At 42.0% G+C, this 23,927-nt stretch overlaps 1 protein-coding gene across 7 annotated transcripts in view; it reads left to right on the top strand.

The window, feature by feature from the left end:
* Window positions 1-23,927, top strand: part of EMID1 (EMI domain containing 1) — a 170,048-nt gene that overhangs the window by 133,923 nt on the left and 12,198 nt on the right. For 4 of the 7 annotated variants that reach the window (XM_077461244.1, XM_077461243.1, XM_077461239.1 and 1 more), the window contains 5 exons: window positions 4,585-4,662; window positions 4,925-4,977; window positions 10,758-10,811; window positions 10,886-10,930; window positions 14,323-14,367. In XM_077461244.1, coding sequence (XP_077317370.1) covers window positions 4,585-4,662; window positions 4,925-4,977; window positions 10,758-10,811; window positions 10,886-10,930; window positions 14,323-14,367 — 275 coding nt within the window. Of the gene's footprint in view, window positions 1-4,584; window positions 4,663-4,924; window positions 4,978-10,757; window positions 10,812-10,885; window positions 10,931-14,322; window positions 14,368-23,181; window positions 23,319-23,343; window positions 23,429-23,927 lie in introns of those variants that run through there. The other 3 variants (XM_077461241.1, XM_077461242.1, XM_077461245.1) reach the window with 2 other exon arrangements.

Genomic DNA, 23,927 nt, shown 5'->3' with positions numbered 1-23,927 from the left:
AAAAAACTGATGGTTGGCAACACTGGCGGGTTGTCCATGCAGACAGAAAATCTACTTAACAAAGACAGGAACAAGTGCAGGTGCAGAAGGCAGAGATACTAGGGGAACTAAGTGTGCCTTTTGAAAAAATCTGTATACTGCTACCCAGTTGATGGTGCAATCTTCGAAGGGGGGAATATCAATAGTCAAATCCATAGAAACTTGTGTCAAGGGTTTGTCTGGAATTGGTAGATGATGGATTAATCCAGAGAGAGCCTAGAGGGTGAGAATTTTTTGGAGAAAAACGTATGCAATGTTTTTGCCAGCCTGAACCTGAAGCTTCAAAAGAAGTTGCATCCACATCAGGAAAAAATGTTTTTTGGGGGCCTACTCTGGATAGAATGTGACCTGAAAGGAAGGCTTCCTTGAGCTGGTGATGTTAATAGCATTTTTCAGGCCTAGCATTAGCACTTTTCCAGGCAAGAGCCATAATGGGGGCCATCAGGGTGGAATAGTTGTTAATGAATTGATGATAGTAATAGGAGAAACCCAAGAATCTTTGGGTGGCTTGAGGCTAGTGGGTACGGGTCCATGCGCAAATTGTATTCCAAGATGATGTATTCCTAGGAATAGCACTTCAGGGAATTCAAAGATGCAGTTTTCCAGTTTCGCATAAAGGTTGTTTGTACGAAGCCACTAGAGAATGCTATGGATGTGAGATCAGAAGAGAACACCAGAATATCTTTCAGGTATATTACCATGGATTTGTAGAATAGGTCACTAAAGATGTCATTAACAAAATGCTAAACAAGAACACTGGGGCTTTACACAACCCAAGGGCAGGGTTTTTTTTCTCTCAATAACCCTGCCCCAGCACATGGAAAGTAGAAGAGACAGGTGTAGATGGCAGTCCAGGAGCAGGAGACAATGGAGGCAGGCACATGTATGCTAGACATGTGCGATTCGTTTCGTACAAATTTACGGAAATTCGTACATTCCTACGAATCCGAAATATGGATTTTTATGCATATGAATTCCGTACGAAATATGAAATTTCATTTATGAATTTCGGATCCAAATTCATAACGAAAATTCTTAATTGTTATGAAAAGTTAACAAACCTAAACGTTAAAAAACCAGGAAGTCAGCACAGCACAGGGATGGTGGGAACCCCTCATAATGATAAATTCATCATAATGAAAATTCGTAATTGTAACGAACAGTTAACAAACCTAAAAGTTAAAACCCCAGCAAGTCAGCACAGGGATGGTGGGGACCTTATGGGGAATTTCTATGCTTACGAATTTTATACGAAATACAAAATTTCGTTAACGAATTTCAGATCCAAATTAACAGAATTGTGACTGGTGTTTTGCTCACCAATCAGAGGAAGTCAGAACAGCACAAGGATGGTGGTAACCCCTCATAGGGGAAACAGCAGGTGTACAGACCTTTGAACTCAGCACAGGGATGGTGGGGGACCCCTCATAATGATAAATTCATTATAACGAACTTTCATTATTTTAATGAAAAGTTTACGAATCTAATGAAAATTCGTATTTCGTACTAATCCGAATTGAATTTCGTATACAAATTTTTTTTCGGACAAAAGGAAACACATTTTTTGATGGCACCCATGTCTAATGTATGCCACCTGAAGGTTCTGCTGTAACTGATCAAGGTGGTTGGATAGAATCTGTGGGAAGGTCATTACCTGAACTTAGTGTGACTTTGGGTCACCAGCTGAAGTAGGTCCTCCTCAGTTAGAGGTGCATCAGTAGGGTTCATGGGTTATGGCTCTGCAAACTGTTACAAAGCTGTATGGGATCCTCCCATGTAGCTTCCCCAGATACAGACGCAGTGAGAATATGTGATAGGATTACTGTTGGGATCAGCCAGTTGACCACTGAGAAATGGAAGAAGACGCCAGGAGCACAGAAGGATGATGATAGTATGTGTCCACCTGTGAGGGATCTGAAAAGCAGAGTAGGCAGATGAAGTACACCAGGATTAGCAATGCGGTGCCTGGAGAAGGATAAGATGTGGCTGTGGTAAAGATGGCAGAGGGAATGTTCCAGGAGCTGTGGCTCCAGGAGCAGATGGGTGGAGAGTCCAATGAGTCATGGCAGAGGATATCATGTTTTGCAGAGACGCTATAGAGACCAAGTCAGAAGAGGCTCAAGGGCAGGCAGGTAAGTAGCATGGGTGTTTGGTGACTATGTGGACAAAGATTGCACAGGTGTCTGTTCTTAGAGTAATTTCATCCTTGAAGGATACAGCCGAGTGCTGTGGATGTGCCTAAATGGCCCGGGTGCAATACTTGGGGTAAAACATAGAAGTGTCCATGGCAGCATGCCATAGGGAATATGGATCAGGGAAGTTAAGTAGCAGCCGCTACAGGCCTTAAAGCGATATTTCTACAATAAAAAACATGTTATACTTACCTGCTCTGTGCAGTGGTTTTGGATCCACCTCTTTTTGGGTCCCACACTGGTGCTCCTGGCCCCACCCTCCTGCCAGGTCCCCCACAGCAAACAGTATGCTCTGGAGGCACAAAAGCAGATGCGCTCCCTGTAACTCAGCCTGCCCCCTCCATCTCCTGATTGTCTCACTAGCCAATGGCTCCCGCTGCTGCCAAAAGCCAATCAGGAGTGTGAGTTTCCTGAGAGCCAAGGCTCTCATGGGCATCGCTGGCTCGAGAGGGGGAAAGGTAAGTATTAGGGGGGCTGGGGCTGCTGCACACAAAAGGTCTTTTACCTTTGTGCATAGAATGCCTTTACAACCACTTTAAAGCATTTTTTCACTCTAGAAAATTTTTAAAAGTCAGCAGCAACAAATACTGTAGCTGCTGACTTTTAAAAAAAGGATACTTACCTGCATCGACTTCACTTGGGCTAGTTCTTCACTAGCCTTCAGGTTCCTGGGGCCAGTGTCTTTAGTGTGGGAAGTGGCCTATGACAGCTTGCAGCTTTACAGCTGGCTTCCTAGTGCGCATGCACAAGCCAAGCTGTACTTTGTGAATGGTCCTTCTGGGACAAGTGGCACGTCCCACAAAGCTGCGGGTGAAGAGAGGGGGCCTCTGAAAAAAATGATATGCCAAATTAGGTAGAGGAGGTGGAGGGGGACTTAAAGTGGAACTTTCCCTTTTGGGTAAAGTTCAGCTTTAAGTTGGCTTTGCCATGTGTGTGTAACTGGCTTTATTTTCCAAAGCTCTGTGCACTGTGTGTCTGTGACATTCCACCCTCAACCTTTTGGAAAAGATATACATATATTTAGTAATCATGTACCGTATTTTTCGGACTATAAGGCGCACCGGATTATAAGGCGCACTAGCAACGACCGGCTGATAAAATGGATATTTCCATATATAAGGCGCATCGGACTATAAGGCGCACCGGATTATAAGGCGCACTAGCAACGACCGGCTGATAAAATGGATATTTCCATATATATAAAGCGCATCGGACTATAAGGCGCACGGTCGATTTTGTGAGCAAATTTAGGCTTTTACGTGCGCCTTATAGTCCGAAGGTTTACGTCAAGATGACAGATACTGTTAACAAAGAACTCCAGCGATGTCAACAGGTCATATATAAGGCGCACCGGACTATAAGGCGCACGGTCGTTTTTGGGAGAAAATTTAGGCTTTTACGTGCGCCTTATAGTCCGAAAAATACGGTAGTATTTCTGTTCCTTGCTGTATTTAGCGTACTCCACTGCCTCAAACTGTGTTGGAGATACAGTGAGTGCACCCACCACAAATTGTTTGAGAGACATTGAGTACACCAAAAAAGTGATTTGCTATGCAGTTGCTGAAAATTATTTATGTTAACAACCAGCTGCTGATACAAAGAGGAAGTGTCAACGGTATAAAAATGATCTATTATTATTATTATTGATATTTGCTGCACTCTAATTTAAAGCTGCATTCATGAAATTAGTCATATAATAAATGTTTAAAGGTTTATTAACAATCTGAAACCTAGTGAAGAAGTCAATGAGCGAAAGAGTAAAGCCCCATACACACTATCAGATTTTCTGCTGATTTTTGTCTTCAGATTTACCAAAATCATGTAGTGCAAGGGCCGGCCTGATTGCATAAAAATTGAAAGTCCTAAGGTTTGACCTCATATTATATGGTTTTGGTAAATCTGGGGAAAAAACTCAGCAGAAAATCTGAGTGTGTATGGGGCTTTAGGGGGTTCCTGCATTAACATGATTTTAGTTGTTGGGGTTACATGGACTTTAAGGCAGTTGTATTTGGTATAAAGATCAATGTAAAACTTTTTCACGTTATGTGTAGCATCTGGTCTGTTCCCTTCCTTTCTTTTATTTTAGATTGAGATTTACTAGGCTCAAGGTAACAATCAAAAAGAAAAAAGATAGATGACAGGGGAGAACATGGTTTGATCCTACATTATTTACATTATTATTGGAGCTCAAACAATATTGAACAACCAAAAAAAATTATGAATAGATAGGCACAATTGCTGTTATCACAATATGCTACTTTGTTTTATTGTTTTACCTGAAATAATTGAATCTAAAATGTGTCCTAAACTAAACATATTCTAAAAATAAGTAATTTTTCTTATATGTTTGCAGATCTTTTTAATTCAAATAGATTTTCTGAAAGTGGAGGATACAATGGTCAGGGACCCAGAGGTCCCCCGGGTCCAGCAGGTAACTAATGGATGCACTGGAGTTGATTTACTAAAACTGGAGCATGCAAAATCTGGTGAAGCTCTGCATAGAAACCAATCAGCTTCCAGGTTGCGTTTGTAAATGCTTAATTGAACAAGCTGAAGTTAAAAGCTGATTGGCTATCATACACAGCTGCATCAGATTTTGCACTCAGTTTTTATTAAATCAACCCCACTCTGTATTATTTTATTACTTTCAACGTTTTTGGCAGGATGGTTAATTATTATGCATTTTTTATTAGGGCCGCCAGGACCACAGGGAAAAACTGGGCCACCTGGAATGATGGGTCAAAATGTATGTTCAGAGTACGCTGAGATTCCTGTGTAACAATATCTTGTTTATAGTTATGTTTTCTAAAATGAAATCTAAAGCTAAATCCATTTTCAATTCATATGAGTAAGCTGTTTTACCTGCAAAAGGATTTGTATTTCTGTCCAGTTACTTTGCACAGCCTGATCAGAAATAACCAGGCAAGTAACATAAATTTTCTCTCCTTCAGTTATGCAGGGGGAGAGCAAAGGTAACTCCTCCACACCCCACTTTCACCCAAAGGCTAGGATCAGACAGTGAAGAAGTAGCAACACACTTACGAGGTCATCCCTCTGCTCCAGTGGTGGCTGGTGATCAATATTTTGGGGAGGGACAGCAAACCAATGCCACCCCCCCTGCTAGTGGGAGATGGATGGGAAGGCGGCGATAATCCAGCATGGGAGATGGACTGGAGGGCGAGGCTGGCGATCTAACATACCCCCCTCCCCCATGCTCTGCGGGAGACAGACGGGAAGGCGGCGATCAGAGGCCTCCTTACCTTAAGAGGGAGATGACAAGGATCCGGGGTAGGGCTTATGCTCCTCGCTCCAGCAACTCCTCACTCCGGGGCCATTGCTTCTCCTTCTGGCTGAACAGGAAGTGGGTCTGAGACCCGATTGGCCCACTTCTTGATTGGCCAGGATGAGTGTCAGAAAGCCAATAGCGAATATTAATTTGCTATTGTCACACAACTGGATGGGCTAAGGGCGCAGTGCTCTGTGTCCTGAGCCCACCCTTTTTTTACGCTAATCATGTGCTTAAAAAAAAAAACATTGAAATCCATGCGTTTGGTGTCTGGCACCCTGCATATAGATTATGGGCCGAGAGCTTGGATTAGGGGGGCGGCACCCCTGCACCCCTATGAATGGGCCGCCACTGCTCTACTCTCTCCTTCTGTCAATGTATTCCTTCTCAGCACACATGCCCTGCAGCAAAGTCTGATTGGCTCCTAGAGCTGCACTCCTAGTCTCTTTGCAGAGTGATTACAAGAAACTATGTCATATTCAGGGGCATACTGTATACTAATAGAGATGTGAAGATTCACCGCTCCAGAGTAATGACCTCTCCCAAATCAGCTGTCTCCACAATCAAAACAGGGTGCCGGCTCTGTTTGTAACAGGAATGAAGTATAAAAAAAATGTAGCTGGATAGCCGCACTCCAGATATTCAACTTTATTGAAAAAATATTTTTAAAATCAAGACATCTAGGCTAAGTACAGACTTATGTTTCACACCAAACATGGTGCTTAGACACGGTGCTATGACTATGCACCGTGTTTGGTGTGAAACATGTCAGCGGCTGTGCAGTTAGTCTGTACTTGGCCTAGATGTCTTGATTTTAAAAATATTTTTTCAATGAAGTTGAATATCTGGAGTGCGGCTATCCAGCTACATTTTTTCTACATACTGTATACTAGTTCCATTTAAAAGTACAGTACATTTAAAATTTAAAGTGGTTGTAAACCCTTACAAACCACTTTGACCTACAGGTAAGCCTAGATTAAGGCTTACCTGTAGGTCCAAGCAATATCTCCTAAACCTATATGGTTTAGGAGATATTTGCCCGAAAACGGCCGGCGCGCAGGCGCACTGAACGCGGCAGTTCCAAAAATGGAGCTGCCGCATTTGTCGACTCCCGTGCGCATGCGCGGGAGTGACGTCATCGCGGCTTTGCCGTATGACAGCGGCGGAGCTGCGAGACGCCACCAACAAGATGGATGCGGCGGACTACAGGGGACAAGCGACTTCGCTGGCTCCTGTGTCAGGTAAGTGACACATAATGGGCTAATATGCGATGCATAGTAGTCCATTATGCTTTACCTTTGCAGGGAAAAAAAAGAGGAAGTAAACTCATCAGGGTTTACTTCCTCTTTAAATACTGTCTGAACTTCAGCTTTAACCACTTCCCGACCGCCGCACGACGATGTACGTCGACAGAATGGCACGGGCAGGCATAAGGGCTTACATGTACGTCCTTGCCTTCCCGCGGGTCGGGGGCCCGATCGGCCCCCGCCCGGTGCCTGCGGCGGTCGGTATTCGTTCGCGAGCGATCCGGGATGAGGGGGCGGCCATTCATTCATGGCCACCCCCTCGCGATCGCTCCCGACGAATAGAAATCCTTCGTCACATCACTTCCTCTCCTGTAATGTAAACACAGGAGAGGAAGTGATGTAATCTCTCCTCCGTGTCGGTATTTTTCGTTCCGACACCGAGGAGAGAGGATCGGTGAGTTGCACCAACACGACACTACACAGTAGAACATGCCAGGCACACTCACACCCCCCCGATCACCCCCCCAATTACCCCTGCCCCCCAGTCACAGTGACACCAATGTAATTTTTTTTTTTTGCATTGGTGTCATTTGTGACTGTAATAACTGTTAGGGCAGTTAGGGTTAGCCCCCTTTAGTTCTAATGTACCCCCCTAACCCCCTCAATAAAGGTTTAACCCCGTGATCACCCCCCATCGCCAGTGTCACTAAGGCTGGGTTCACATTGCAGCGGTTTATGAGAACGAATGTGATTCGCACCGCACTGCAGTGCAAATCACATCCGATCTCTGTGCGATTCGAGTTCAGCCATACAGAGAGTATGGCTGAATTTGCATCGCACCCGCCGCACCCGCCGCAAATTCGCACGGGACCCTTTTTTTGGCCCGCAGCAGAATCGGATCGCATGGGTGTTCACACCATGCGATCCGAGTTTGCAGATCGCACTGCGATATGCGAACTGATCTGGGGGTGTCATTAACATTTCACTGACACTCCCAGCAGTTTGCATAGGGCAGTGTGAACTGCCGCCGGGAGGCATGCGATGCGGGAACCCGCCGCGGATTCGTGGCGTTCCCGCATCGCTCCAGTGTGAACCCAGCCTAATAAGCGATCGTTTTTCTGATCGCTGTATTAGTGTCACAGGTGACGCTAGTTAGGCAGGTAGGTATTTAGGTTCGCCGCAGCTTTTTATAGCGCCAGGGACCCCCATATACTACCGCATAAAGCCCCCTGATTGCCCCCTAGTTAACCCTTTCACCAGTGATCACCATATAACTGTTACAGGTGACGCTGGTTGGTTAGTTATTTTTTTATAGTTTCAGGGCACCCGCCATTTATTACCTAATAAAGGTTTAACCCCCTGATCCCCCGGCGGGTGTCATTTGTGACTGTAATAACTGTTAGGGCAGTTAGGGTTAGCCCCCTTTAGTTCTAAGGTACCCCCCTAACCCCCCCAATAAAGGTTTAACCCCGTGATCATCCCCCGTCGCCAGTGTCACTAAGGCTGGGTTCACATTGCAGCGGTTTATGAGAACGGATGTGATTCGCACCGCACTGCAGTGCAAATCACATCCGATCTCTGTGCGATTCGAGTTCAGCCATACAGATAGTATGGCTGAATTCGTGTCGCACCCGCCGCAAACTCGCACGGGACCCTTTTTTTGGTCCGCAGCAGAATCGGATCGCATGGGTGTTCACACCATGCGATCCGAGTTTGCAGATCGCACTGCGATATGCAAACTGATCTGGGGGTGTCATTAACATTTCACTGACACTCCCAGCAGTTCGCATAGGGCAGTGTGAACTGCCGCCGGGAGGCATGTGATGCGGGAACCCGCCGCGAATTCGTGGCGTTCCCGCATCGCTCCAGTGTGAACCCAGCCTAATAAGCGATCGTTTTTCTGATCGCTGTATTAGTGTCACAGGTGACGCTAGTTAGGCAGGTAGGTATTTAGGTTCGCCGCAGCTTTTTATAGCGCCAGGGACCCCCATATACTACCGCATAAAGCCCCCTGATTGCCCCCTAGTTAACCCTTTCACCAGTGATCACCATATAACTGTTACAGGTGACGCTGGTTGGTTAGTTATTTTTTTATAGTTTCAGGGCACCCGCCATTTATTACCTAGTCTCACTAGTGTACCCCTAAATTTGGGGGTGTCTACTTTCCAAAATGGGGTCATTTGGGGGGGGTTTGTGCCATCTTGCCATTTTATGGCCTTCAAAACTGTAACGCCCTTAGAAAGCCTGAAGGCGGTGCTTGGTTTTCGGGGCCCCGTACGCAGCTAGGCTCCCAAAAAGTCCCACATATGTGGTATCCCCGTACTCAGGAGAAGCAGCAGAATTTATTTTGGGGTATCATTTCACATATGCCCATGGCATGCGTGAGCAATATATCATTTAGTGACAACTTTGTGAAAAAAAAAAAAAAAAAGTTTGTAATTTTCCCGCAACTTGTGGCAAAATATAAAATATTCCATGGACTCAACATGCCTCTCAGCAAATAGCTTGGGGTGTCTACTTTCTAAAATGGGGTCATTTGTGGGGGTTTTGTGCCATCTTGGCATTTTATGGCCTTCAAAACTGTAATAGGTAGTGAGGAGTGAAGTCAAATATTTACGCCCTTAGAAAACCTGAAGGCGGTTCTTGGTTTTCGGGGCCCCGTACGCGGCTAGGCTCCCAAAAAGTCCCACATATGTGGTATCCCCGTACTCAGGAGAAGCAGCAGAATTTATTTTGGGGTGTCATTTCACATATGCCCATAGCATGTGTGAGCAATATATCATTTAGTGACAACTTTGTGTAAAAAAAAAAAAATTTTTTTTTTGTCATTATTCAATCGCTTGAGGCAAAAAAATAAAATATTCAATGGGCTCAACATGCCACTTATCAATTTCCTTAGGGGGTCTACTTTCCAAAATGGGGTCATTTGGGGGGGTTTTGTACTGCCCTGCCATTTTAGCACCTCAAGAATTGAGATAGGCAGTCGTAAACTAAAAGCTGCGTAAATTCCAGAAAACGTACCTTAGTTTGTAGATGTGACAACTTTTGCGCAAACCAATAAATATACAATTATTGACTTTTTTTTTACCAAAGACATGTGGCTGAATACATTTTGGCCTAAATGTATGACTAAAATTGAGTTTATTGGATTTTTCTAATAACAAAAAGTAGAAAATATCATTTTTTTTCAAAATTTGTGGTCTTTTTACGTTTATATCGCAAAAAATAAAAATCGCAGAGGCAATCAAATACCATCAAAAGAAAGCTCTCTTTGTGGGAAGAAAAGGACGCAAATTTTGTTTGGGTACAACATTGCATGACCGCGCAATTACCAGTTAAAGCAGCGCAGTGCCAAATTGTAAAAAGACCTCTGGTCATTTACCAGCAAAATGGTCCGGTCTGAAAGTGGTTAAGGTACATATTTTTGAAGTACCTTAATAAACTATAATACTCAGCATACTGAGAGACATTAAGCAGCAAAGCTTTGCTGACTATTTATCTTACATATTGCTATATTTACAATAAGTAATTTATAGCATTACCAATCCGCTGCAGATTGCTTTTCAGAGCGCAGCTAAATGGCCACTCTCAAGCATTCAGCAGGTGATCCTGAATGCCTTTATTTTGTTTGTTTTTATCATTTCTTCTGCCAAACAGCATATTACAATTGAGGTAATGACAAGTGTTTGGCTTGGGGTTGAGACTTGGCCCCATTGACTTGCAAACAGCTTCCTTCAGTTGTTTTGCTTATGGGTGTGAGCGACCAGTCGCCTGCTTTTTAAAATACTGTAGATTGCAAATGAATAGCAAAAGCTTTTAAATACAATTTAAAACAATAGCGGTATTTACCACACCGCCTAACATTCATAGTACATCCCAATAACAATAGCTGAATCATAAAATACGCATGCTTTGTGTTGTTGTTTGCATCATATAACATTAGAATTTACTGGATACTTTATTTGATTTATGGACTATTTTGTTACTCTGTAGGGGTTACCTGGCCCTCCAGGAAGGGATGGCCCCAGGGGAGAGAGAGGAGATACTGTAAGTAGAGAAATAAAACAGTTTGAACAGTTTGGTAGGTATATGTAAAATTGACAGTTTTCTTTTGCCCGCAGGGTCTAGTTGGTCAGCCAGGAGAACCTGGAACTAAAGGGGAAATGGTAAATATTGAGGACTGGTCTCTTACCATGCCTTTCTCTACTCATATTACCTCTACTGAATATTCACATGGGAAGTTGGACTGAAGATTCATGTCTGACAAAGCTCAAACTATATAGGAGAAATAGATGAGCAAATGTACGTTTGCAGTTGTTTAACCCCTAAGTCAACTGTTTTCCATGTGTGCTTTAATTTCTAAAAACATGTGCAGAATTATTAGTTCTGTGAAACTGCATGTATGCTTGCTCTATGCGAATGTCAACAAAACCGAATGTTATAAGGCTATTTTCTCTCCAGGTAAGTGTATATGATTCCACGCAAAGGAAAAAAAATATTTATATTGAAAAATAACAGCAGAGAAAAAATGTAGTATTTAAAAAATGGAGTGTGGAAAAAATGAGAATCAAGGGAACTGCTGCCTCTACTAATTACTCCCACCTGGGTAGGGTAAATGGTAAGAAAAAAGAAAAAATGAAGTAGGTGTGGCGCTGTTCATTTAAAGCGGTTGTATACCCCCAAAATTATTATTTTTTTCTATACGCTGTAAGGCAAAAGGCATAATGATACTTACCTTGGAACGAGGCGTCAGTAACTCCTGGTCCACCCGAGGGAGATGACATGTTGCCTCTGCGCGTCTTCCGGTTATCGCGGCTCCGTCGCTGTGAGTGGCTGGAGCCGCGATGTTGTCACTCCCACGGATGCGAGCGGGAGACTTCTTTCCAGCAAAGTCTGGCATCTGCCGGGCTTTCAGCCGAGAATCACCTGTGCGCATGCGCCGCTGAAGTCAGCGGCTCATTTCAGGGGGAATATCTCCTAAACCATACAGGTTTAGGAGATATTCTTTTTACCTACAGGTAAGCCTTATTATAGGCTTACCTGTAGGTAAAAGTTATACAATTGACTATACAATCGCTTTAATAGATATAATGCTAACTTGACTGAGAATTGGATAATAGTGATATAGTAGTAGTGATGCAATTCAGTGATTCAAAACTGAAGTACTATAATCAAATATGCTCACATACAACTATAATAAAAATAACAACTAATGGTGGTATATAAATATAAAAATTTGAACTGTTCCAAGTAAACTTGATATACAATCATGTGCAAATATGTGCATACAAATGGTGAACATAAAATCCCAATGCAAAATTTGAATAAAATTAATTAAATAAAATATAAAAACCTCATTGCATTAAGTAATTGATGTCCAATAAAAGTGCTTTGTGCTAGTGAAAAAATATTAAAATAACGCTGATCAAATTTCCTCTTCAGAGGGTGATCACAGCACACATGACTTATCTGTGATCCTACTGTGACTGCACTCACCAGAATTTTCTTACCCACCTTGGGTATAAGGCATTCACAGTATTTGCCACTGTGTAGCGCCCTGAGAGCTGGCCAACCCGAGGTATTTTGGTAATGTTCCACTCATGTACCATGTAAAGGAGAGAAGGACCCCAATAGTGTAATACTATTAAACCTTTTATTTCAGTAAAAAGATGTGATGGGATGTGATTAGACACAAACAATAAAGCATGTATTGTTGAAACTATTGTCGACGACCGGAAGTGATGCAAGAATGTGTGTTGACTCGGGCTCTGAATGGCACCGAACCATTCTGGCCAAATGCGGTACTGCACACCCCATTGGCTTGAATTGAATGCTGCTCATTTGAGAGACAACACTCACAAACCGAGTCAGGATTAAAAAAAAAAAAAAAGTTGCTCGTCTTTCAAAACTCTTGTTAACTGCCTTACTCATAAACTAAGGTTCCACTGTACTACTGTTAAGAGCCTTGATGCAAGCAGTGGGCTGGCTCTTGGGAGGAGTTATGCAAATATCACATGCCTTGACTTGTTGATGTTAGTTTGGAGAAGTGGGCATTGCCCACACATGATGCTGAGCCTTCAGAATTTAAAGAATCAAAATCCAACGAATCAAAGGGTAGACCAGGGACAGAGGCAGGGGTGGAAAGGGCTAAAGCAGTGGTCATCAACCCTGTCCTCAGGGCCCACTAACAGGCCAGGTTTTATGTATTACCTTGAGGAGATCCAGACTAGAATACTGCAATCACTGAGCAGCAAATGATATCACCTGTGATATATTTCAGTTATCTTGCAAATCTGGCCTGTTACTGGGCCCTGAGGACAGGGTTGATGACCACTGGGCTAAAGGACACAAAATGAAATGAGGCAGGCTCTGTGTGATTTGCGTCAGCTTCTAGTGTACACTGTGAAATGCTTACAAAAGTATTCAAATCCAGACAGAAGAGGAGCCTGTACAACCGTTCAGGCCTGCATTTAAAATGTAACTAAACCCACAAAGTTAAAATCAATCTGTATATTCAGTAAAGCATGCTCATTATACTCACTGTGGAACCTAGGCAGTTAATTTCTACATTGTGTAAAAAGAGCATTTGATACTGTCCTCTCTGATCCTCCCCTTCTTCTGCAGTCCCCCATCCATCTCCTGATTGAATAGAGCCTTGGGGACACTCTGCATGTGCTCAGTTTGGTGTGTATTGCTAGAGAGGTGGCAAGATGCATGTGATCAGCACAGGGCCAATTATCAATGTCCAGACAGGGGATCAGGGGTCCTGCAGCCTCATAGGACATTCAGGAGAATGAAAACTCCTCCTACAAGCATAGGCCAGTGCTCAGCCGGACACTGATAGAAGTCTGGTATATGCTACTGATGAGAAAAGGTATTTAGCAGTTTATATTTACTAAAATAATTGCATTTCCGTGTTCAGTGTACTGTGGGAGATCAGATATACAGTAGTGAATGCAGAGTCCTGGGTTTAGTAACACTTTAAGGCCTCATGCACACGGACGTTTTTACAGCCACTTTTTTGAGCTTTTTTTGCAGCTTAAAAACGGCTGTCCATGTTAGTCTATGGCTTCATGCCCACCTAGGCGTTTTTGAGCTGCAAATGGCATAGGCGTTTTTAAGCTGTAAAAAAAACCCAGGACCAGTGCGTTCCGTGGCGTGGAGCTAGAGCTGTAAAAACGCGAATCGCGGGAAAACGCGCATAAACGCGCAACATATTTTCTTTGTTTTCTGAGTGCTATAGCCAAGAGATGTGTTTCTTAAAAAACGCTACTTAACGCTAACGCTAAAAAACGCGCAAAAACGCGCAAAAACGCCAATGCAAAACGTGGTAAAAATCACGTTTTTAACAACGATTTTTCCAGGCATCGGAGCTAGCTTTGCAGCCAGTTTTTTTAAACGTCCGTGTGCATGAGCACTAAGGCTGAAACGCAGCTTTAACATGGTTGGGAAAACACATATCTGCATGTTTACGTGGTTTTCATAAAATTCATAACAGTCCCTTACATGTATCCTTCTAATATATCTAAACTTGTCATAATTTTCACATTTTCCATAGGGCCCTCCTGGACAGAAAGGGGAACCAGGAGAGAGAGGGGAGCCGGTAAGAATATTTGTAACCCATGTTCTATTATCACTTGCACCAGGAAACGCAGGAATCCAAATATCAGAGCACAGCAGAAGAGAAGCATGTGACAGCTAAATACGACACCTGTTATTAAAGCCAACCTGTCAGCCATTTTTATGACTTAATGGTAAAGTTTTGTCCTAGAGGAGACCCCTTAATATGTCTAGAACATTTTTTAAGCCAGAAAACCTTCTTCTGTGGCTCCACTTTGTTTAAGTATAACTTTTATTTAACATTATCAGAGGTTTGCACAAATTAAAGAGGAACTGCAGTCCTCTCACATAATTTGTAATAAAAACATCTGCTATTCTGAAGCTTCCCTCCAACCACTTTGTATATGATTTTAACTATCATTTTAACTGTGGGCAGCTGAAGCTGCTGCCTGTTCACTTCCTGGATTTACACACACACACACACACACACACACACACACACACACACACACACACACACACCTCCAGCTCTGCAGCCCTGCAGCTCTCATTGGCCCTCTTATGATTCATCTTCCCTCCCTTTCTGGCGAACTCTAAGCCCCTGTACACACGGTCGGAAATTTCCACAACCAAATCCGTCGGATTTTGCCCGTCGGATTTTGTCCGTCGGATCTTGTCCGAAACTGTTGCATACACACAGTCGGACAAAGTTGGCGAAAAATCCGATCTTTCAGAACGTGATGACGTAATTTTGTTACGATGGGACTACATTCAGGCTAGTAGCCAATAGCTTTGATGTAGGAATTTGATCTGAGCATGCGTGGCACTTGGTCCGATAAAAATTCTCTACACATGATCGGAGTATGTCCGACCGGCCCAGTTGGTCAGGAAATATTTCCAACATGTTGGAAAATTGGGTCCGATGGATATTCCGACGGAATCAGTCCGATGCATACCACACAGTCGGATTATCCGACGACACGGTCCGATAGGACACATTCCGACGGATTCTCCGACCGTGTGTACAAGGGCTAAGAGTTAGAGTGAGAGCTGTGCATGATGTCATACGCCTAGGCTTTTTACCAGACAAGAAACAGGAAGTGGGCTGTATAAGGTATTTACTGGCAGAAAAAAATGTTTTACTATCCAAAGTTAAAAAAACAAGGGCAGAAGATTTAATAGATGGAAAGTTAAAAAAATTACTGAAGGCCCGCTTTAAGTACACGCATACAAAAAAAAATGAATTGACAAATAAATAAAGCCCATTAATGAGGGTATTGTTTGCTTCATGTGACCTATATCATAGCCAGCAAAAAGAAACAAGCAATAAAAGCTCAGGTCTTTGCCTTAAAGAGGATGTCGCCCCCCCAGTCAAAAATTAAAAGTCAGCAGCTACACATACTATAGCTGCAGACTTTTAATATTAGAACAATTACCTGTCCTGGAATCCAGCGATGTCAGCACCCCAGCCGGCTCTCGGGTGCTGCGGCTGACATTCATGGTAAGGAAACCCAGCAGTGAAGAATTGCAGCTTCACAGCCAGTTCCTTACTGCACATGTGCAAAGTGCACTGCGCTTTCTGAATGGCCGGGCGGTGGGGGAAGAAGAAGGGGGGCAGAACTTCTGAGTGGCCATGGCGCGATCTCCCAGAAGTGGGGACAGGTACCTGTCAAAAACAGGTACCTGCTCCCCACCCCCCCAAAGGTGCCAAATGTGGCAGCGGAGGGAGGAGGAGTCAGATAAGCGGAGCTTCCACTTTTGGATGGAACGCCACTTTAAGGCTGGTACATATGGGCCAAATATCCATTCAGCAGAAACATTCAGCCAGTGTGTATAGCAGCCTGCTCGATAGGTCTAACAACCGGCTTCTGTTGAACGAGCATGCTGGAAAACCAGCATCTGATCAGCACTGGCAGCCAATGGCTGCCAGCGCTGATCAGTGTGTTCTGGGCGGGAGCATTCACCCTGTTAGAACACAATAGTATAGCAGGGGAGATCACCACACTAACATTGCTTAAGCCTAATACACATCATCAGCTCTGGTCAGAGGCACTGTTCTAACATTGGGTTGTTAGTACAGCAGCTCCAACCAGAGCTGACAGTGATGCCCCCCCCCCTGCCAAAACACTCCAGTCAGCCATTGGTTGAGAGCGCTGATCGGGAGCCAGTCATCTGCTGGTTTTTCAGCAAGCACATCTGACAGAAGCTGGCCAACCGGCTGATGTTGCCCAATATTCAGCCCGTGAGTACTAGGCATTGATTATTACGGAGACCTCTCTGTTTTTTTCATTCAGCCCGCTAGGTTGAACGAAAAACAAACTTCCTTTGTGTGCCTAGCATTACAATGGTCAGATGCAAATCAATGTCAACTGGAACATGAAACAACTCAGGGAAGGCAGAGAAACAAAAGAGGCAATAAAATGAGGCAAAAAGAGAACAGAGGGGGGAGAGAAAGGTGAGAGAAGGAGGAGGAAGGGGGAAGTCCTGATCCGGCTGCTGGCTTCTTCGCTGTCCATCTATGTGTTCCCGTTAAGAATTTGAATAACACATAAAAGAACTGAAGTTTGTCAGAACAAGAGAACTCGATCCAGGCAAATCAAAGTAGGCTGTAGGCTCCCAGTGAGTTCCTCCATTCTCATATATATAAGTTCAGCCACTCATTCCCCAACACTTAGAACAATAGGTGAGATCCAGTGTCTGGCAATTCGTTTTTGCACTGTGGAAAAAAATGAAACGGAGTAGACCTTTTTTTTCCGAAACTGCAGAGCTAGAGAGAACAGAAAGTAGTGGCACTTCTGGTAGTTCGGGTAAGGTTATGCCCATGATCTGGGAACACAGTTATAAAATAGCATCCCAGTATGGTGGACAGGACCACTAGATGTGATGCATAGTTCATGTGTCACCTCCACAATGGCATTAGCGATCAGGAAGCAATGGCAGCATCCAATGTTGCCCAGCAGACTTGATTTAAATGTTTGAAAAAAGGTTTATTTCACAGTCATCTGTAGAAAGCAAATAGCCCAGTTCTCTCTGCCAGTCCCTGATAAAGTAAGGGTGATGAAGGAACACATGCAAAAGAAGGATATAATAGATTTGGGATAGCGTGTGGAGTCAGTCAGATTGTTTGAGACATGGACTCCGATGGTGTTAAATCTCTAGTACTAAAACATGTTTTACTGTAAAATGACTTCAGGGGAAAGTCCAGTTGCCATTCTTCTCTCCAACAAGATTGTCCTTATTAGAAGGCAGTTGGTGGAGAAGTATGGAACATAATACCAAAGTAAAACTAGTTTCAGAAATAAGCACAGAGGAGAGTTTTCTGGCTAACAATGGCAATAGCAGGTAGCTTGTGGTGCCTGCTATTTGGCAGGGTTTTTAAAATGGCAGACAGGTTCCCTATACTTTTACAAAATGCCAGTGTTTGCTTTTCAAGCATATATATTGCCATTTATCATTCTTATACCTATCCCTTTTCTGTAATCATCATTTTCACATTGTAAGTGTTTGTCTTACACCTTCAGGGACGTCAGCCTGACTCATCTCATCAATTAGATGTTCTTGTGATCCCCTATGCAGTGTTCTTTGTGGAATTCTAGGTCAACATGTGAACTGCTATGAAACATGCATTTAAAAAAAAATAAAAAATTAAAGCCCAGTCTCATTCAGGAAAAGGAGTCTCCTAAACTGAAGATTAGACTCATTTCTCTTAGCCCTTGTACACACGGTCGGACATTCCGACAACAAAATAGGTCGGATTTTCTCCGAAACTTGCATACGCACGATCGGACAAAGTTGTCGGAAAATCCAATCGTACGTAACGTGATGATGTTATTTCGTTACGATGGGACTACGTTCAGGCTAGTAGCCAATAGCTTTGGTCTAGGAATTTGATCTGAGCATGCGGGCACTTTGTCCGATTGGAATTCTCTACACACAATCGGACAAAGTCCGATCGGATCATGTTGTTGGAAAGTTTTATAGCCTAGCTCTAAAACTTTGTCTGTTGGATATTCAGACGGAAACAGTCCGATGGAGCCCACACACAGTTGGATTATCTGACAACACGGTCCGATCGGACATTTTCCGTCGGAATGTCCGACCGTGTGTACAAGGGCTTAGACATGTTGAGGTCAGATTGACGTCTGTGGTTCCTTTTTGATTTTTTTTTCTATATACCTTTTCTCTCATCTATTTATGTCTTCTGTTCACAGTCTATAGGGTTATATGTTAAAATAACTCACACTTAAATTGGACATACTTAAATCCTGAACGGGTTCCTCTCCTAACATTTTATTTTACACTTAAACTACCTTTATGGGTGAATGCAATATTGGTTCGATTCAGCCAAAGAAAGTAATTAAATTATTGGGTTGTGTAATACAATAGATTGTTTTCTTATTTTTATATGAGTAGTTTAGAAATCAGATATCCCTGCTAGGCCAAACCAGCCAAGGAATTATAATTTTTTTACTGAATTTGTTATAATATAAAATACATACAAAGTCAAAGCAGTAGACTGAGACCCTCTTGTAATGGCCTACAGACCTAGAGATTCAGGTACAGAGATGTCACTGCCTCTGTCCTCGAAAGAATCCATAGAGTCTGTTGGGTGAATCAACCTACCAGCATCTTTGCAAAATGGAAATATCAGCTTTGGTTGAAATGATGTAATACAGCATGCAGATTCAAAAGTTCTTTGCAATGCTAGCTGAAGGAGATAATGTCCAGGTTGCTATCTCAAATCAGCAAGGGGCGTGCTGCTCCAAAGATTGGTCGACATGGTTGGAAGAAAATGTATTTTTTTCCAAATGATATACATTTTCATTCTTTATTACTTTGTAAACCAATATTGGATTTGCAAAACAAGTATATTTGGATATTTCGGGGTCCCATCATAAAATGTATTATGGGAATTCCCTAGTGATTATCAACATCAAAGCCTTGTTATCCTTGTTATTCATTCAGTGAAAAGGCTGGAAGGCAGATGTCTTCTGTCAGTCTGTCTACAGTCCAGACAGTTCTGGCAACTGTCTGGACTGTATTCACAGCTTACAGAGAAGTCTTGAATCTGTGTGCGTGTATTCTTTATTAGCCACTCTTGCTGGTTTGTGTTGTGTTAAATAAAATGCTGGAAGAGAAGCCCCCTAACTTTGAGAAACCATCCAGGCTTGTAAACAGACTATTCTAGTTCAAGGCTTACAACCCTAGGTTTTCACCATTTTAATACAGTGTTCCTTAACAATAACTATGATCAACCTTCAACTGTCCTAAAACTACATATTCAGATTTTTCTGTGTGGTCTGATTCCATACTTGTATGATGAGTCCATTGCATAAAGACTGATACAGCTGTGGGGATTTTCCTTGTCTCACCTTTTCTTCCTGCCCCACAGCCTGCAATCTAACTACCCCTCTACTTGTAACAACTTCCCTACTGGAGACTTTTGTGCTATTATCACCAAACGCTTGGATGATTCATTTAGAAAAGCTAAATTATTTTAGGTATATGCGATTTATTAAAAAGTAAAAAAGTAGTAATTATTCTTATTAGGCGAAAGTAGTGGTGTTTACCTGGAAAATTTCAAGATGAACATCTAACACCATTGGCTTATATTATCAAACTGATATTGGGGCCTATGTCAACGGGCTTTGGGCTTGTGTCAATGGCATCAGTTTGAGATGCTTATAAGAGCTTTCAGAATTTATTGACAGGTGCATATGACCTGCAGTTGACTTCCGTTTGAACTGTATGTGACTTGCTTCAAGCAGGTTTTGAGTTTCCATAAAGTCCAAAAACACGTTTGAATTGAACAAAAGCTTGTCAACACAGGCCCTTAGATATATATATATGCTATAACCAGCAGCAGACCTTCAGGAACATGCTACCTTTTCAACCTACTAATGTTTAATTTGAACCCTGGCAAAAAAAAAGACCCCCTCCCCATGCAAGTGTTAACTGCTCATGAATAAGGTAATATACTTACCTTTTTTCTGTGTTCCTGAAGGCTTCCTCCTCTTTATGCACTCAGTCCCCCAAAGCTCTGTGACTAATCCTGTAAAATGCAAGAACTGTTAGTCCTGCATTGTACAGGAAGAACTTGAGAGTTGGGACAAATTCCAGAGCATGGGGCAGTGGAAGAGTGGCTGCTAAGGGAGGCATAAGATAGTTTATCACTGTATTCCTTATCTCTAGGCAAAGCAATATGTTAACCCTTGCAGTGGGGACAGGGACCCACTGCATCTGTAATTTTTTTTTCTTCCCCAGAGGTCAGTTTTAAACAAAACAACAGTGCACACATCTATACAGTACACAGTATATTGTGTACTTTATTTTGATCTCCAGTAGCGAAGGAGTTAATGACATTGCAGCTTAATAACATTTATTGTGCTTGTTTGAACAGTATATTAACTAACTTATGGCTTTCTGAACTTACTTTGGGGCTAGTAACATCGTACTGTGGCGTGTAGTGGAAAGAACCAGCACAAATTTGTTAATTATTAATAAAATGTATATATAATAAAAGATATAGTACAAATAAATGCAATAAAAAATGTTGCTGGGTAATTGTACTAAAATCCTAGGCAGGGAAGCCTATTAAGACATTGGTAAAACATTAAGCATATCAGCAGTTACCAGATTTCAAGAAGGCCATTGTGAGACAAGGAGAAAAGACAAAGGTTAAGTAAATAGGGTAACACAACACCTACTGTGAGTGTGCTTGTAACTAAATATATGGCTTTGTAGCTCATTAATTTGCTATATAACCTCTGATCATACCTTGTTCCATTGTCATACCAATGTGTCAATCACAGTACATTCTGCGTGACATGGAAATTAAATCATGTGTTTTAAAAGACAAGGCAAGTCACCCAAACGTCAGAAGCATACACCTGTACAAATGTCGGAGGATGCCATGTGTAGATGATGTTCTATATGTATTATTGCTCTGACTATTCATGCAATCACACCTGTGGGTTATGAACCATCTGCATTTTTTACCTTATTGCAAAAACCTTACATTAACTACATATTGTAGCTCTCATTCCACTATACAGGACAAACTTTATAACTACATTACGCAAACCCCTAAAAACGTAATGTAATTTCGTCCACGCAATTTATATTTTCTTTACTTTATATAATTGCTACATCCTGATTTTCTTATATTTATTGATTGATTTAATTTATTGCCTACAATTACACTTACAGGAAGTCAGTCTATTGCAGTGATGGCGAACCTTGGCACCCCAGATGTTTTGGAACTACATTTCCCATGATGCGCAACTACACTGCAGAGTGCAGGAGCATCATGGGAAATGTAGTTCCAAAACATCTGGGGTGCCAAGGTTCGCCATCACTGGTCTATCGTTAAAATAAAACGTCTCTATTGACTCTATTCTCTGTGTTTATGCAAATGAAAAAATGAATCCTGCTTATTTATGAACCAGAAAAATATAAATGCGCACCTATTTTTGTGCCATCAACCCTATTGGTGGTTTTGTATTTAAAGTGTAACTAAAGGCAAATCTTTTTTTTTTTTCTTTTTTTTTTCGTTTTGGATAGACTGGATAGTGATTAGAACACCTGTCAATTTTTATCGCTGTCTGTGCCCCCGTTAGGGAGATTAACTCCCTCTATTTGCTGTTTACTGTTTTCATCGAAAGTGAAAGAAAATCCCAAATTTTGAGTTGACATCAGAACACTAATAAAGAGGAAATCTTCCAATGGGGACACTAGTTCTGGTGACCCTGGTGACACAATGGGATTCCTCACTATGAAGGGATTTTCTCTCACTTCCTGTTTTGTCTTTGGGAAATGAAGGGGAATCTCCCCAATGGGACACAAATGGCAAAAAACACCTTTGGGGGTTATAACTGTCCCTGAGCCCCGATTTCATTACTGCATGTCAGTCCCGATTTCGGCGGCGATTTCACAGACATCTGTGCAGGTTTCTGCACAGATGTCAATGGAAATCGCAAAAAAGTAGTACAGAAACTACTTTTTGAAATCAGCACGGCGCCGCAAGTGCAGCCTCGCACCAATTAGGACAGTGCCATTGCTGGCAGTTGCCGCCGATTTGACATGCGATTTGACATGTCAAATTGCATGTCAAAATGCACCAATGTGAACCAAGGCCTTACTCTATCCAAATTTAAAAAGTTTTGCCTTTTTTTTTTTTTTTTTTTACAAAACAAAGGTGCTTTATTGGTTTCTCACAGGAAAATATTCTGTATACAAATTCATTGTTGCCTTTAGTTACGTACACACACACACCTCTTATTATTATTAAAAATTACAAACTGCCAGCTAGATTTAGGATTGCATATTATTACTTATTGTAACTGAGCCATCCATCCCCTTGCATTTTTCCTGTATGTTAATGGAATTTCAAGAAGCGTGTTTTCCTTTAACAGGTAATCGTTCAAGGGCCCATACACACTGATCTTTCTTTTCTTTTTGTTGAGGCCTACCAGTTTAGCAGCAAAACACTTCACCTATCAACATTGTATTTCTCATGCTATCAATCGCCTTTTTAAATTATTTTCAAACCTGGGCTTTAAATGACATTTGAAAACTGGCTGTTTGTTATTGATGGTAGGAAGCTAATGTATCAAGCTGTACGTATAAAAGGAAAAATGTTCACAATAATGCACCACCTGTACAAAAACATCATGAGAGTGATGGGCTTAAAATAACAGTTCCCATTTTCTGGTTTTCTACCTGTCAAGCACAGTGGCATTGGCTTTGACAGGTGGTGCTGAATAAAAGCAGTGCGCCCGCATATTTTTGGTGGTTTGTAAATGACCCTTGCTGTTAATATGTTGCTATTAATTCTAAGCACTCTCTTCTTTTCCAGACTTATAGAGATTCTGCATGATTAATTATCTCCTGCCCAATTTAACTCTTTGTTTGTAAAAACTGTATTTAAAACCTGCCAAATGTATTAACCAATAAAGGGCTAAATGTGGGTGGGAGGGGGTTAATCCCTCACAGCTGTGTCTGTCTCTTGCCTGCACAGGGGGAGAGAATGCTGCAAATCAGAGAAGCTCTGAAGATTTTAGCAGAGAGAGTTTTAATATTGGAGACAATGATTGGAATTCACGGTGAGTATCTAAAGCTGAGGAAGGAAATAAGAATGTAAAAGATACAGCATGGAGGGGAATATAGATAAAAGTTAAAGCTGGGGGGAAGCAATAATTTGTGGAAAGACATCAATAGCATTGAGATTATCAGGATATATAAGAAAGAGGTGTAATACTGAGTAATGTGAAGTGCTTTTCAATCTGCAGATTCTGAATATACTTAATTATATGGATAAATGAACTGCACACATGTAACTCCTATTCTGTTGCCATTATTTTATAAATTTACAAATCATTCATAGAACAAAGATATTAAAACAGGTGCATACAAGTTTATTCAGCCTTCCTAATGTGTTCCCTGGTAGCCTTGCCCTGCCCTCTCCAGCCAATAAAGTAGCACAATAATCCACCAATGCTAAAGTACCTAAATAAAGTAAAATAGAGAAATGTCAGGCAGACCACTAAATATATTTTTGACATTTTAACTGTTGTACCTAAAGAAAAAAAAAAGAATTTGAAA

This window comes from Lithobates pipiens, unplaced genomic scaffold (assembly GCF_037356315.1).
Source record: "Lithobates pipiens isolate NorthernLeopardFrog02 unplaced genomic scaffold, aLitPip1_a1.2 Scaffold_3, whole genome shotgun sequence".
Taxonomy (NCBI): Eukaryota; Metazoa; Chordata; class Amphibia; order Anura; family Ranidae; genus Lithobates; species Lithobates pipiens.
The sequence above is the reverse complement of the archived record's forward strand: the minus strand, read 5'-3'. Positions and strand labels throughout refer to the sequence as shown.